Source organism: Phoenix dactylifera, unplaced genomic scaffold (assembly GCF_009389715.1).
Source record: "Phoenix dactylifera cultivar Barhee BC4 unplaced genomic scaffold, palm_55x_up_171113_PBpolish2nd_filt_p 000090F, whole genome shotgun sequence".
Classification (NCBI taxonomy): domain Eukaryota; kingdom Viridiplantae; phylum Streptophyta; class Magnoliopsida; order Arecales; family Arecaceae; genus Phoenix; species Phoenix dactylifera.
This window is the reverse complement of record NW_024067679.1, coordinates 1,093,554-1,109,254: the sequence shown is the minus strand read 5'-3', so window position 1 is coordinate 1,109,254 and position 15,701 is coordinate 1,093,554. Positions and strand designations below refer to the sequence as shown.

At 39.3% G+C, this 15,701-nt stretch overlaps 1 protein-coding gene across 5 annotated transcripts; it reads right to left on the bottom strand.

Moving 5' to 3' along the window:
- Nucleotides 1–1,546: 1,546 nt before the first annotated feature.
- Nucleotides 1,547–15,374, bottom strand: LOC103697079. 5 transcript variants are annotated; one of them, XR_001878919.3, is made up of 4 exons: nt 14,461–15,372; nt 2,933–3,077; nt 2,678–2,761; nt 1,547–1,826 (listed from the first exon to the last, which is right to left on the bottom strand). XR_001878919.3 is itself a non-coding variant. In XM_026801120.2 (2 exons), exon 1 carries the CDS (start codon nt 15,292–15,294, stop codon nt 14,467–14,469), a length of 828 nt encoding a protein of 275 aa, XP_026656921.1. In that variant the 5' UTR covers nt 15,295–15,374; the 3' UTR covers nt 8,697–9,297; nt 14,461–14,466. The 5 variants fall into 5 exon arrangements, 2 of the variants coding, with proteins under 2 accessions (XP_026656921.1, XP_008777078.1); XR_001878920.3 differs by having other exon boundaries at nt 2,678–2,764; nt 2,933–3,000; XR_001878921.3 differs by having other exon boundaries at nt 2,933–3,000.
- Nucleotides 15,375–15,701: the final 327 nt, after the last annotated feature.

Below are 15,701 nucleotides of genomic sequence, written 5' to 3'. Positions count from 1 at the left end.
AGGCCATTATCTATATCCAACGTACTTGCCTCGGGGTGGGACAGTGCAGGGCAAATAGAAATGGGGAGGATGAGACGAATTGGATCGAGCAAAGCTGGTGCAAACTAAATATAAAAAAGAATATAAAAATAAATTTTAGTACTTCACATAATATTAAACAAACTAAGGGTCGAAGACATAGAACATAACAAACTAAATTTTTAATAATAATAGATACATAATAAACAAAAATATTGTTTTTTAAAAAGTCAAATGTTCTTTAAACTGAGAAAAGTAATCAAGTGAAAAATAAATAATTAAGTATTTTGACATGTAACCTTTCACATATTCCATATTCCTCATAAGTGGAGCGACTAGGGCAAAGAGTAGGAAGGAGATTCGTGAAAGGTTATATATATCTGGGTGGGGTTCAAAATAGGTTCTACCATTACCCGCACTCACCCTATATCTGCTACGAGTCGGGGAAAATCCACCTCATTAGGGTTAGATCAGGTTGGATACCCAATAGAGTGGAGTAAATTGCTACCCCTAGCTGAAACATTAGAGTGCAGACCAAGTGACTAGTGTATAGATCAAGAGGCCAAGAGCTATTGGCCTAAGACGAGACCTTGAATAGAGTAGAATTCAAGGAGGTAGCTAGCTAATAATAACCCCTACCTAGAACATGGAGGAAAAATAGCACTAGTCAGAAACTCAGAATACACAAGTAGTGAAAGTGAGATAATTATCATGCATAATAATAATAATCTACATGGCGCAAACTAGCAAAAACAAATATCAAAACTGAGTAGTGACATCTATCTTACCACTATCCAAAATATAAGAGGAGTGGTATCATTATCCAAAATATAAGAGCAGTGGATGGAAGATAACTATCATACATGAAAATAATCACTCACGTGACACAAATTAGCAAGGACAAGTATCAAAATTAAGTAGTAATACCTAGCACAACAATTAATGGGAGCTACTTATAAGTATCAAACTACAATCCTCCAAAGAGGCCCTTTAGCCATCAACGAATTAATTTCCAATTTCTTTATAAATATATCTTTAAGTTATCTCTAGTACTTTTAATTTGCAGTTCATAATTCGTAGCTCTTTTCCTAGAAAAGGCGGTAACCCAATAACAAAAGTTTTTGATGGTCAAGGCAGGAACCTAATTTGTATGGTTTGATGCAAATAATACCATTGAATGAAAATCTTTTGTTTTAGTGTATTCACAGATGATTGTAACTAGATGACTTGGGTTTATTTCGAAAGGAAATCTAAGTATCTTATGCGCTTTGGAAGCTAAAAATTTGGGGAGAATGGAAATGGCCATTTGTTCAAAACTCTTCAAAGCAATAGTGGAGTAAAATTTATTTTTAATGATTTTGAATTCTTTTTGAAACTAATAGCATTTGCAAGGAACTGACAACTAGCTATTCACCTCAAGAAAATGATATAGTAGAGAGAAAAATAGAAGTTTGGTGGAGATGGCAAAAACCATATTGAAAACTAAAAGGCTTTACCAAATTTGCGACCAACACAAAACAATAACCTATAACTTGAACAAGCATCCTACTTCATCATTGGAAGATATCACCCTGCATAAAGCGTGGACAGGATGGAATCCAAAGGTAAATCATTTCACAATTTTGGTTGTCTTGCATATCATGAACCTCCATCTGTTGAGACATTTTTCTATTGTTTTTGGTTCATAAGGCACGAGGTGCGAGTCGTCACTCTCTTCTTTATTCTTTCATGTGAGAGTTTGTACATACTAATCGACATACAGATATATAGATCTTTGATCTTGGGCTACCACCATATTGCTTTCATCACTGCAAAATCCACATTTCTTTTAACAATCAGAGTAAGCAGTACAAAACTGTATGAATAGCTAGCCAGAAGTGAAAACAGACACATAATGATTCAACAATTTACTTCTTCATTATTAAATACCTTTCAGAGAAGACTCCATTTGCTGATGCCCCTGATGTTTTACTTGGCTCATTGTTTTTTAGTTTTCAGTAGTCATAGAAACTTTATATTGCATGATTTAGTTTCATGATCTTATCCGAAACCGAGGTCATTATTCACTATGAAGCCATATCAGTCTTAAAAATGGCTACATGATTTGCGTAAATCTAACATTATCATGCCATAACAGGGAACAAAATTGTTTCCAACAGTGATAATACAAGGAACTTTTAAACATGAAGTTGGAAAGTTTATGAGACAAAAGGAATAAAAAGTGTTTTGGCATTTTAGGAAATGTTTCTTTGATTAAGCTTGACCACTAAACAAAATCCAATAGTGTTATATAACCTACCACAAAATTTTGACTTCTCGACATACAAAGGATGCACACTGTTGGAAAACTATTGTTATACTCCTATAATTTATGAGAACAGATGCGTAATACCTAAAATTTGATCGATGGTATCTGAAAAAAAAGATGCATTCGATAAACTTAGTGCATTGCAGACATAAGTGGTCAAATAGGTTTGATAATTAGGATTCCTCTATTTACTGGAAGAGAGATTACAAAATTACACAATATCATGACCTAAGGATAAGAAGAGAAGATGCAGATGCTAAACACAATGGCTTGAGTAATCTTTGCTTCATGACCAAGATGCTGAGTTGATGAAAACTTTTGTTACTGAATAAAATACGAACATCAGCAGACCTTTTGATTAATTTGTTGCTGCAATGAGAACATCCTCCAAGCTCCCAATTCTAGCGGGAAATAAATTAGATATTTCACTTTTATCTGCTGCAAAAGTTACATCTGATTAATCAGCAGGCTATCGGATTAACAGGCTTTTGAAAAGGCAAAGAAATCTTCCCAATTGCTGAAGCATGAATCTCAGCATTAAATGTAAGTATTTAGAAACAATCAGGATGGGAGTGAACTTTAAGTGGCAAATGTGTTGTTCCTTGCCTGTTATAGATGCATTCCCTTCAAGCAGATCACACAGTGCTTCAACAAACTTCTTGCACCAGCAATACCTGCAATAAATTTCACATACTAAAATTCTCATGCTAGATCATTCCGTGGCCTTGATAAGGGGGAAATTAGATTATTCCTGCAATATTTACCAAATAAAACTAATGATTTTGTGAAAAAATTAAGAAAAAATTGTAGGGGAAAAAGAATCTCACTTTTATCTAGCAGGAAATAAATTAGATATTTCACTTTTATCTGCTGCAAAAGTTGCACCTGATTAATCAGCAGGCTATGGGAGTAACAGGCCTAAATATTAGTACTATTTTTTATACCTTTCTAGAATGGCAAAGAAATCTTCCCAATTGCTGAATCATGAATGTCAGCATTAAATGTAAGCAATTAGAAACAATCAGGATGGGAGTGAACTTTAAGCAGCAAATGTGTTGTTCCTTGCCTGTTATAGATGCATTACCTTTAAGCAGATCACCCGTCCCGACTAGTTTGAGCCGTATCAGACCGGTCCGGCTTGTAACCAGTACGGCGGAGCCGTAAAAACCGGTACGGGTCGAACCCAGCCAGAGCCGGAGAAGACGAAGAGAAGGAGAAAAAGAGAGCGGGGAAGAAAGGGACAGAGGAGAAGCCTCCGCCGCCCGCAGAGGGCCGCGGGAGGCCGGCAGAGCCCAGGGGGCGGGGGGGCGACGGGGGACCCGGTCGCGGCCTCGGCCTCTGTCGCGCCCCCGCGGGCTCCCCCGCCCCTCCGCGACCATTCGCGGGCGGCCTCTCCTCTTCTCCCTTCCCCGCTCGCTCTGTCGTTCTCTTCTTCTTGCCCGGCTCCGGCGAAAAAGGTGTTCCAGTTCGGTACCGGTTTAAACCGGTCCGAATTGGAACCGTACCCATTCAGTAGGCGATCGGTATGTCTACCGGTACCGGTATGGCAAATCTTGATTACAACCATATCATCACATGCAAAGCTGGTCTCATGAAGTTCTCATCAAATTAACCTTTAAATATTAACGCAGATCTTGATTATCTTGAAATGCATTTATGTCACTGTGCAAGAATTACTAGCATATACGAGAGTGACGAAAGTATTCATATTCTTCATGAGCTCACTAACCAAAATTAAAGATTAAACAAGTGGAACATAGAAATAATTTAAATCAATTTTAGATAAAAGAAAACAGCTTGTAGACCCTAACCACTCATATTCAAACTTTTGCATAAGGTATGGAAGTTTAGAGAAGACATAATTAGATACAATGATTTGAAGATATTGTAAGTTTGAGATATAAGAAATTGTTCTTTTTGGTGACATAAGAAAAATAAATTCTCAAAGATCCATTTTGCTGGCAAAATAAGTTCTCAAAGATCCATTTTGTTTGCCATTAGCCTGGACAAATGGCTGGGGATGTGAGTGGGATAGCCTAGCTAGAAATGTGATATTGTGCCAACCTTTGACTGGTGCAAGCATGCAATAGCACTAAAATTCTTGCCTCTCATTTTTCAAAAGCTTTTGAACACGATCTAGCAACGGGATGTATAAAAAAATCAATCGATTGCAGTTTAATATATGAATTATATAATGTAACTATTTTTCATGATTTGATGGATTAGATGGAATGATTTGCTAGACCATCCCCAAACACTTTTTATAATCACCGAGAAGTTGATCTCAAAACTGTATTTGAGTTTGCCTTCTGAGCACAGCTCCCATTGAACATCTATTTGACATGAAGTGAAGACATTCAACCTTAAGAAGGAAAACAAGAAGAGGTTTGTTTGTTTGAGAGAAAATATAAATTTCTAATTTTTTAAAGATTTAGAATATTGCCATTAGCAAACTATTAGGGTTGCAGTTGGTTCAAGAATTGCCTAGCCTTCAACTTATATATTTACTATTTTTGCATTTTGACTCTTTTGTAATAATCAATATAAAACTATAATCTAACTTATAATCATCTCTCTTATATTTAGCAAGTTGTTTGCAAGTAGAGAGATGATGGGATCAATGTAGGGGGACAACATTAATGATCCTTTTTTGGCTTTTTTTGCTTTGAACTTTTTTTTTTGGGTGTGTGTGTAGGTTCAAACTACAAATACAAACTGTACATGGGAATATGATATAAGATATGACTGTTTGATTTGAACTCTATGGTTTGTTTGTTCATCCTCCAATGGTTTGCATGCAATGTAAAGAATCGATGATCCATTTACTTTTGCAAATGAAATTTATTTCAATGAAGCATTTTGATTATGAAATGATGTTCCTAGTATCACAATTTTGTAAATACATCCACTATTATGACAGCTTCTCAAATATTATGAAAATATAGTATTTATACCACAGAATTGCAATTACTATTACAAGAATTTAACAGAAGCATATCTTCAATTTCAAATATAACCTTTTATTAGCTATCAAAGTCCGCATTACTATATATCACGTAAATTTTTGAAAGCATTTAAAAAGTACCAGTAAATAATGAATTTTTGGTAATTGCATAATATCGGAAAAAATGGGAGGTATTTGTTGCAATTTAACTAAAATAGTGTCATTTTGTAGAAAAGACGGCAAGTTAGAAATTACCAATATATGAAAATGATGATAATACCTATTGAAATACATATTTAATGGTGTATATAAATGCTGCTAATACACGAACTTCTGCTGACATATCCTAATACACCGCACGTGGTTTATTATTGGTATATGTAATATCCTAAAAAATTAGAAAAAAAATATCATGGTGAGGGGTCAATGAGGAGTTCACTCAAAGTGTAGAATCATGGTTCAACTGGTCATAGTCAAATGGCTTATTGAGTCGCCATGTAGAGCATCAGAAGCTTCACAATATCATGGTGGAAAAAAAAATTGGATTTTAAATTACAATATGGAAGGGTGGCCTTCAGTAGAGTGGCCCACAAAAACTTGAGAAGTCTGCTACCAAGTTCAAAGAGAGTGGTCTTCAGTAGAGAGGACTTGTTTTTTTCTACTATCGTACCCAAAGAAATAAGGGGGAAAAAAAAGCTTTCTCAAAACCACCAGTAATTTCGTCACAGTGATTGTGCATGATTACCCTTTCACTGCTAATGTTCCTTATCACTAAATATTAGGTAGCAAAAAGGTAGTGATGGCTAAGAAAATTTTAGGGCCTTGGTAGCAGTTGAGAAGAAGCACTGGCTTTTCTCCTTTCTTTATTTTCCTTAGAAAGAGGAGGTGGGGTTTAAAAATTAGTAGCAGTGAAGTATGTTACATTGTATTTAAGATTAAACATCTCTCTACCAAATGCTTTGGCTGCAGATATTATATAGACTAGACTCCTTTCGAAAGGATTTGGAGCCAGATCCAATCAACTTCCTCACCGTCCAATTTGCATAATCCCACAGCGATCGAGTGCTTCCCCTTTAATGTTAACATTAGCTGTTTGGGAAGCAAAATAAAAATAAAAAAAAACGACATTTAATGAAACAAGATGGGAGGCCACACGCACTCTCATACCTCAACCTCTTCCTTTCAAATTAGCTACCCCCTCTATCTCTCCAAAGCCCTCTCTCTCCATTTGAACCACCCCACCTCTCTCTCTCTCCCCCCTCGTTGAACCATCCTACATCTTTCTCTTGTTGGAACCCCAAACCCTCCACCTCTCTCTCTCTCTGTTGAACCCTTCCACCTCTCTCCTGCCGAAATCTAGAGGTGCAAATGGGTCGGGTCAGACCGGGTCATAAGTGACCCCGACCCAACCAGATTCCTTGTTCGGGTCCTAAAGTTAGACCAAGATCCAATCTAATTGAAAATTGGGTTGAATCGATCAGGTCTATTGCTAAAATTTCTGACCCAATAGGTCATTCGGGTCATGTCCAAGTCGGATCCCAACCCAAAATTACGTAATTTGTTTTGATAACTTAATTTGTTCTACAATCTATTAGCCATAATTAGGAAAGAGGAAAAATTATTTTAGTATATAAGACTAAAATGAGGATGTGTACCGCATGTGGTTATACAAAACTCTTCAATATGCAGATATATTGCACATTCTGGCTTTCCTTAGGCTTCTTATCCTGTTGATAATCATTATCTTATTATTAATATAGCTAGTGTTGGCATGTACGGGCATGAAATTATTAGGTTTTATTACTTCTCTTTTTGCGGAGTTACTTTGTTCTCCATGTTCTGGTGTTTGGTATTCATTATTTAGTTATTTTTGTACCAAATTCTCAGACTACATTAGGTGACTTTAAAATTAATTGAGATCATATGTTTTTATTCTAAATGATGATTCCAATACTCCATCATTCTTGCACAGGACATAGCATCCAAAATAACATCCTTTTCACAACAGGGATTGCGTGCTGTCTGTATACCCTCGGCTAATGGTGCTGTCTCTATAGTGAACCTTCGCCAGCGAGCAATAGGGATAATGTGATTGGATGCATATGCAATAGGTTTAATTTGTCAAGAAGCAAAATTGCGTTATTCAGATATCGTGTTATTGAAAAAGACAGGTCATAGTTTCCATATGGACTCTAGTTTCTTGTGTTTGAGCTGAATATAAGGCAGTTATATATAATCTATCAGCTAACTAAGGGATATCAATGAACTTAACTGGTAGTACCAACTTGCGTCATATGGGACATGGAAGGATGGAAAAATGATTTTACTGACAATTGTTTATCAAATCGACATGTTTGGCTTCCACCTGTACAGCCCGCAGGCCCAAATAGTTTTGCAGGTTCGAGTCGGAGCGGGTCGTAGGATTGGAAACCCAAAATTATCTAAATTTCAAATGGATCGGATCAGGTCAAGTCGGGTCGGGCCGGAATTTAGAAAATCCAGATCTAGCCCCAAAAATGGAACGAGTCTAATTTTAGAATCCAACCCAACCCTACGAGTCCTTTAAAATAGGTCGGATCGGGTTTAATTAGATCGGGTCGGATTGGGTCACCGGTCGACCTAACCATTTGCACCCTTACTGAAATCCAACCCCTTAACCTTTTTTTTTCTTGCCAGAAAACCACCCCCACCTCTCACTCTCCATTTACCTTCATTTCTCTTTCGCTCTCACCGTAAGGAACCTGAACCCCCCACCTCTCTCTTTATTAATCCTTCTCACTTCTCTCTCTCGCATGAATCTCAACCCCTCCACCTCCCTCTTTCTCTCATTGGAATGCCAGCACCCTCAGCTCTCTCTCTCTCTCTCTCTCTCTCTCTCTGGAAGGAACCCCAACCCTCCGTCTCTTTCTCTCTCTCTCTTTGTTGAACCCTCCTATCTCTCTCTCACCATAACCATAAGAAACCCCAATCCCCCACCTCTCCCTCTTTGTTGAACCCTCCTACCTCTTTCTCTCACCATAAGGAACCCCAATTCCCCACCTTTCTCTCTTTGTTGAACCCTCCTACTTCTCTCTCTCATTGGAAGGAACCCCAAGTCCCCCCCCCCCCCACACACACACACACCACGACCTCTCTCTTGTCAGAAGGAACCCTAACCCCCCACATCTCTCTCTTACACACTTGAAGGAACCCCAACCCTCTCACCTCTCTCTCTTGCCGGATGGAACCCTAACTTTAACCCCCCCTCCCCCCCCCCCCCAAATCAAACATTAAGGGAGTCAACCGAAGGCTCCAAATTTTTTCAATAGGAGCCTACTCTCTCTCTCTCTCTCTCTCTCTCTCTCTCTCTCTCTCTCTCTCTCTATATATATATATATATATATATATATATATAAAGAACCTCATAGCTTTATGTATGGTAGCAAACTAATAGTTTCAATAAAATATGTTTGGAACCACTTATCATGTATATCGTCTTTAATATACAAAAACATCAATTAGGAAAATTAAATGTCATTTTCAAAATCTGAATTGTATGTTGGAATAGCATTCCTTTTCTTTTCCATTATGGTTCAACAAATGTTCTTTGTCCATATCCAGAAGTCCAAAGGCAATTACATTGTCAAGCTATTAGAATAAGCTATTAGTATATTTAATGGCACCATATATATATATATAAATGGTCAAGGACAAAAATAAAAAGATAGGAAATATTATTATACCCCGACCTAATAACCCGAGCCAGGCATGTGGAAGACAGCTACACATCCATAGCATTTAATCCCACGAGACATGCAAGGCCTACCTTTTTCATATTAATATATCATCCCAATACTAAGGTAGTGGTATTAAGCAGCAATTAATATTCTAACATAATTAAGCAAAGAGAAGTTTTACGATCTCAAATTATAAGAAAAGTTCATACAAAAACTTAATTAAAATATTTTAGTTCAAATGGGCTAACAACTAATTAACTAAGTCCTAAATCCTTTCTGCTGAGCCTTCAGTCCCATCTATTCTTATGCATCTGAAAAAAAAAAAAAAAAAAGAAGAAATAGCGAGGTTTACGGGCTTAGTAAGTTATCAATACTTTTAGATGGATCAAACATAATATGCAGCTTTTCCAAATATGAACAATCTGACAATTTCAAGGTATAGAGGACATTAGATAAGCATTATCAACATAATTTGTTTTTCAAAATATGCCATACTTTTGATCAATGATGATTCCAAATTATTATCTATAAGTTATAAACTCACTTGCAGCCCTTGGAGACTACGACCACGATCAGCATTGCGACAAGGCTTGAAAGAGACCAACTTCTGAATATAGAATGCACTATCTAGACTAGCAGGCTTAAACTTGAATCATAGCTAGACTAGATAGTGTTTATAATATCCATATCAAACCGATTTTCTCGTACCTAAAATATGCATTCTCATTTCAATAATAGTACTGTCATGCCCTCAACCCGACATCACGAGCCAAGGTCATGTCAACCACTGCATATTTATAGGTAACATTTTCCATAAGCAGGAAATGCATTTCAACATGATATCATAAGCAAGCAACAGAATAAATTTAAATAATTGACATTCAAACTTTAATTTAAATAGCTAAATCAAAATTAAATATCTTACAAACCAATACTATTCTAAAGTCTTATATCAATATTAATAAAAACCTAATCTAAATAAAGATGACAAAATTCTATCTCTAATTGCTCTCTCGAAATGAATCCTTGGATCAAGCTAATTTTCTGAATCTGTAAAAACAGTAGAATATAGAATAATGAGCAAAATAGTCTAATAAGCAATGAACAACTTCAGATAAATATATCAAGCAATAAAATAAATAATAATAATATATTAAAAATAAGAATGCAAAGTACATCAATTCAAAACCAAATTTAAACACTATCCAGTCATTTCAAAATTTAATGCATTCATAAATCAATTTCTTTCGAAACATCAAGTTCATCTGTATAACCATGAACTGTGATTACATTTATCTCTTATGGCTAGGCCAGAATATAAGCTCAATAATAATTAAAGTACCAACATATAACTCCCACGGGCAGGGTATCAATATGCCAACGTATAACCGTCACTAGTAGGGTATTAATGTACTAACGCATAACCTCTACTAGTAGGGTATCAATATACTAGCATATAATCCCACTGGTATGGTACCGATATACCAGCGCATAACCTCTACTGATAGGGTATCGATATATAGTCAAGCTGCAAAAATAGCTCGAATCAAAACTTTATTTCCATCGAATCAATTTCATATTCCAAATCAAAAAATACATAAAACCATCCGGTATCAAAATCAATCAATCATAATCCATAATAAAATCATTACCTTTGATCATGTATTAATTAATATTCTATAATAAGATATATTCAACAAATAAATACTATGCTTCAAATTCATAAATCAAAAATAATACGACTCAAAATTCAATGACATAAATATTATAAAATTTGCTGATAAATTTACAAAAAAAATGATTACATTATTTATCTTGCAAGTGAAACCAACATATAGATTCAATTACTTTTGAAAATCTCTCTTAGAGCCTAATATTCAAAAGCTGTACTTTTATCAAAAGTTTGCCATGATTATTTTTAAGATTAAAACTCCTAAATTCTAACACTCTTTTAGGGCTGGCCAGTTGGGAGTTCGCAACACCTCGGTCGATTTGATCAAGATGAATTTATCTTATCATGGTTGAACTAGAGTATAGATGGTTCAGTAGAAAATAAGGTACCAAATCTAACAATGTCCGGCAAGGGCCAAGGTAGAGACTGGCATATCGCCCCGCGGCAAAAAGTCAATTCGATCAATTAACTTCATTGAATCAGAATCACGTAAGATATAAGGACTCTATAAAGATCGCCAAGGACTAGATCCTAAGATTCTCGACAAAGGCTCGGGTAGCGCCAATATGCTGTTCGACTAACAAGACAGTTCAAAGCCCCTTAATTGAGGTCAACTCATGATCAAAACAAAAGGGCTCGAGACCCTCCACTGGGCACATAAAAACATAGAGAGAGAGAGAGAGAGAGAGAATAAGAAATAGGATTTTTCTACATTTTTTTTTCCTTTCTTATTCTTTTCTTCTTGAAAGCCCCTCTCTAGAACATAGGAAGCTAGTTGTGGTTGTGATTGTCAGTTGGAGGACCAACGGTCGGGCCACCATGAACGATAGCCAGTGACAGCCGACAACTAGTGGCGATAGGCGTCTGGCAAAATTGAAGAAACAGTGCGAAAATAGTGGATTTAAACCTCAACCTTGATCTGAGCTTAGGTCCTCTCACTAGCGGCTGGTGCTCCGATGACGACCATGGGCTGATGCAAGGGACCGGCTAGACTCTTCAGCAACAACATCGGTGGCAAGGATGGTCTAAAAAAGAATAAGAGAAAGGATAATAGTGTTCTTGGCTCGATTTCCGGCAATTCCTCGACGGAATCCAATCGGTAGTGGCTCAATAGAGAAGGCTACAGAAGAAAATAGATAGGGTTGGGGTTCTTCATACTTCGTCTCTAATGAGGTTTTGCAGCCAGCATGGTGATGTCTTTTGGAAGAAGAAGAGAAAGGAAGTGAAATGGGTGCAGTTTCCAACGGTGGAGGCTTAAGACCAATGGTAAGGCTCATGAAGGGGGAGTGGGGGTCCTTAAATCGTTGGTGGAAGCTAGGATTTCTAGCCGCTTTCAGAGATCAGGATGGAGGAGTCTGTCAACTCCAACAAGTAAAGCAGGGCTTTGCCCTCTTTTTTTTCTATTTTGGCCCATTAGGCTGTTTTGGGCCGGTGAAGTGGTCTAGGCCCAGCCCTCAAATGGACTGGGTGTTACAAGTATTATCCAGCATTTCTCATCTTATTTCAAATGCTATATCGATATTACAATAGGATTCTTATTTCATTTCAATTATCATGCCATGTTAAATTAGGAGTGATCATCACATTCCAAATTCTGCAATTATGCAAATAAATTCTTATTTTCACAATCATTGTAGAAGGAGACATGATTTTTAAATTAATCTTTTTATGGAAGCATCATAATATTTATAAATCATGCATAATTTTCAAAATTTCCAAATTCATATATTTAAATATTTTTCCTTTCAATCATTGGTTCAAAAATTAAGCAATATGCATTCCAATTTTAAATACATGGCATGCTTCACAAAACTATTGGAAGTGGAGGAAACTTGTAGTTTTAGCTCTACAATCCCTTGAGATTCACCTAATAGGAAGATCATCTAGAGCCCAAAATATTTTAAGTGACTTATTAGACTTCTATAGAACGCCATATAACTTGAAATATCCCATTGACCTTCTCAGGCTCCACAACTGAGGATTTTACTGAGACATAGGTGGTGATTCTAGATCAACGAACTAGTGACTCTGCCTCAAGGATAGGGTCCAACCTACGTCTACCCCACCCAACCTAGCCTAACGTCTACAACTTACCATTAATACAAGTATTTCGCAGCAAGGTGGAGTTTTTTTTATTACCTAAATGTGAAGGGGACCATTCCAATCATGCCTCTTAGCTATTAGGTTCTAGTTTCCGCTTGATCAAATTAAGATTCTTGGGTTAGATCCAATTTTGCAATTAAAAGAAAATTAAGCTAAATTGAGAGGATTATGCTCAGTCTGAGTCTAATCAAAAGCCTGATCTACTTTGTCCGAGCCGGCCAATAGGGAAAGGAGAGAGATACTAGGTTTAGATCCAATCAGGTTATGGGTTTGATCTACCTGGAAAGGGTCGACGAACAAAGGAAAGAGAGGAAATCAGGGGGGGGAATTCGTTATCTGGTCCATAGGTCACCTAGAAAGGCAAGAAAGGGGAGGGAAAATTCGTGTGGATGGGAAAGGAAAATGCAAGAGAAAAGGAAGAAGAAAAAGAAGAGGAAAAGAAGAAGATGGAGGAGGAGAAAGGAGGGGGGGCCTATGATGGTGCTGGTGGCTTGGCCATGCGCGGTGATGGGTCAGCAACCGGTTGGCAGCGGCCGATGACGGCGGCGGCCAACGGAAGTGGTCAAATAGGTGGAACAGGATCTCCAATCCATGGCAGCTCGAGTTCGAGTTTGCTCCTCAAAGACCCTCATGGAGAGGGTGAGATAAGGGAGAGGGAGGCCAAGGTTCTGTGGCTTGCAATAGAAAACAGAGCAAGGGGGCAAAGCAAGCGGCAGCACCCTAAGCTACCTCGGTGGCGGTCTTCTCAGCTAAAGGGTGTGGGAGAGGGTGAGGGGGCTTACAGGGGTGGCAGAGACAGTGGAGCTTGACCAAAGGTGGCAGATTCTAATTTCTAGCAAGAAAAAGGACATGGAACAGGGAGGCAAGGGAGTCAGAAAAAGGGCTTCTGGACTGCAGCGGTCGGCAAGAAGGCTCTGCAGCCACCGAAGAGGAGCAAAAGATCATCATCACGATCCTTTGTTTCAATCCCATTTTTTCCACACAAAAAAAAAAAAATAATAATAATAATAGAAGTCAGCAACTTGCCAACTTCAGTTCAAAACTGGTCCAACTGGACCGATTCTCACAAACATAATTCTTTGCACCATCATCCCCCTCTACATGACCTTCAAAATTAAAGGGGGCAAAAATTAGTAATTAACCTCATCAAACCAGGAGCTACATGTGAAACTCAATAGAACCTATTCGAAGTGCAAAAGTGCAAGGTAATGCAATACATAATAATGCTTACTCAAATGATACATACGCCATTTTGAGGTCCTCATTCAGATGACTTCAATATGATTCATCAGGGATGCTCACTCAACAATACCATTTATCATTTTCTAGGAACTCCAGCTCCTCACTCCACTAGTGTCTGCTTGCTCCAATTATCATAAGTTATAGTTACATGTAAGGATTGTTTTCGTCATTGTTCATTCCACATAAATGTATCATGGAGAGGACCTTAGTAACTTATTTGGCTTCCGCCATTATGCTTAATATTAGTATCCACATATCGCATTTTAAAACCTCTTCTTAAGTATGTCCAAAGAGCTAAGAACATAAGCTTCAAGAAGAAAACAACAACAAAAAGGTAAGACAATTTGGAAGAGAAATTGCCCTCAATATCCAAGCTGCCAAAGTCCAAGAAACATTTATCTTTTTTAGAGAAAAAAAGAGAGATAACTAGAGCTGCAAGATGTAAAGAAAACCTCACCACACATCAAACGCTGCCATCATCATCCACCCAGTTCCAGAAATGCCTCCGAACAAAGACCGCCTTCTCCCGGGCCTCGACGGCTTCCCCCGTCTCTTCCGTCGAGAATTCGCCCTCCTGCGGCAGCCCCTCTACCTCGGCCTCCACCGAGTGCAGCACATACCGCGCCGGCAGGCCCGGATACGACGCCGACGCCCTCTCCTCCACCTTTATCTCATAAGACCCCGGCAAAATTTTCACCGCCTCTTTCCCAAGCTCCTCCATGACGGCCCGGGCGGCAGCGTCCTCGATGGATTCCCCAGGGCGCATCTTCTCCGACAACGGGCGGCGGCGGGGCCTGATGGTGCCGTCGGAGAGGAGCTGGTGGGATTCGATGAGGAGGGCGCCGCGGGGGTTACGGACACGGACGGTGGCGACGTGGACGGCGCGGAGGGCGAGGGAAGAGGATCCCTCCTCGTCCGAGGGGAAGAGGGAGGTCTCGCCGTGGGAAATCTCGAGCCAGAGGTTGTGGAGGGTCTTGGTGCCGGGGGCGACGCCCCAGGAAGCGAGGGCGTCGGAGGGGAGGCGGGGTTTGAGCCATTCGGAGAGAGAATCCGGCGACGAGAAGGCGAGGGGGGCGGCGGGGCGGCGCATCGCAGAGGTTTCGAGGCAGCGGCTGCGGCGGCGGCGGCGGAAGCGAAGAAGTGGGTGGAGGAGATGAGGGGGTTCGAGGAGGAACAGGAAGGAGAGAGCAGCGGCGGCAGCGGCGGCGGCAGCGGAGTAGAATATGAGATTTGGGGGAGGAGGAGGGAAGGAAGTCGTGATGGCGGTGGTAGGGCTAGGAGGTGGGGGCATGAGGCTGCTGCTTGACGGTCTTTCTATTTGGGGGGACGGAGCACTGCCATCGCCCAAAGCATTATTTTCTTTTATTGCGGTCGAGAGTGTGCGAGCAGTTGGTGGAGTTGGTTTTGACCCTGTAGGTCCCTACCGAAAGAGAGGTTGATAGGCTAGTATGGCTGCCGACGGGACGGTCACAGTTGTAAGCTAGAGATCTTCATGCTCTGATCAGTAGGGAGCCAGCTCAATAGATTGAGGGTGGTTGGATATGGAGGCTGCGGATTCATTCCCCGTATGGCGCTCTTCATCTGAAAGATGGCTTGGGGCTGTCTTCTAACCAGGAGCTTATTAGCTCGGCATGGCATGAGGGTATCTCAGTGTTGTGAGGAATGTGTAGAGATGGAGGAGACCCACCAAGCATGTTC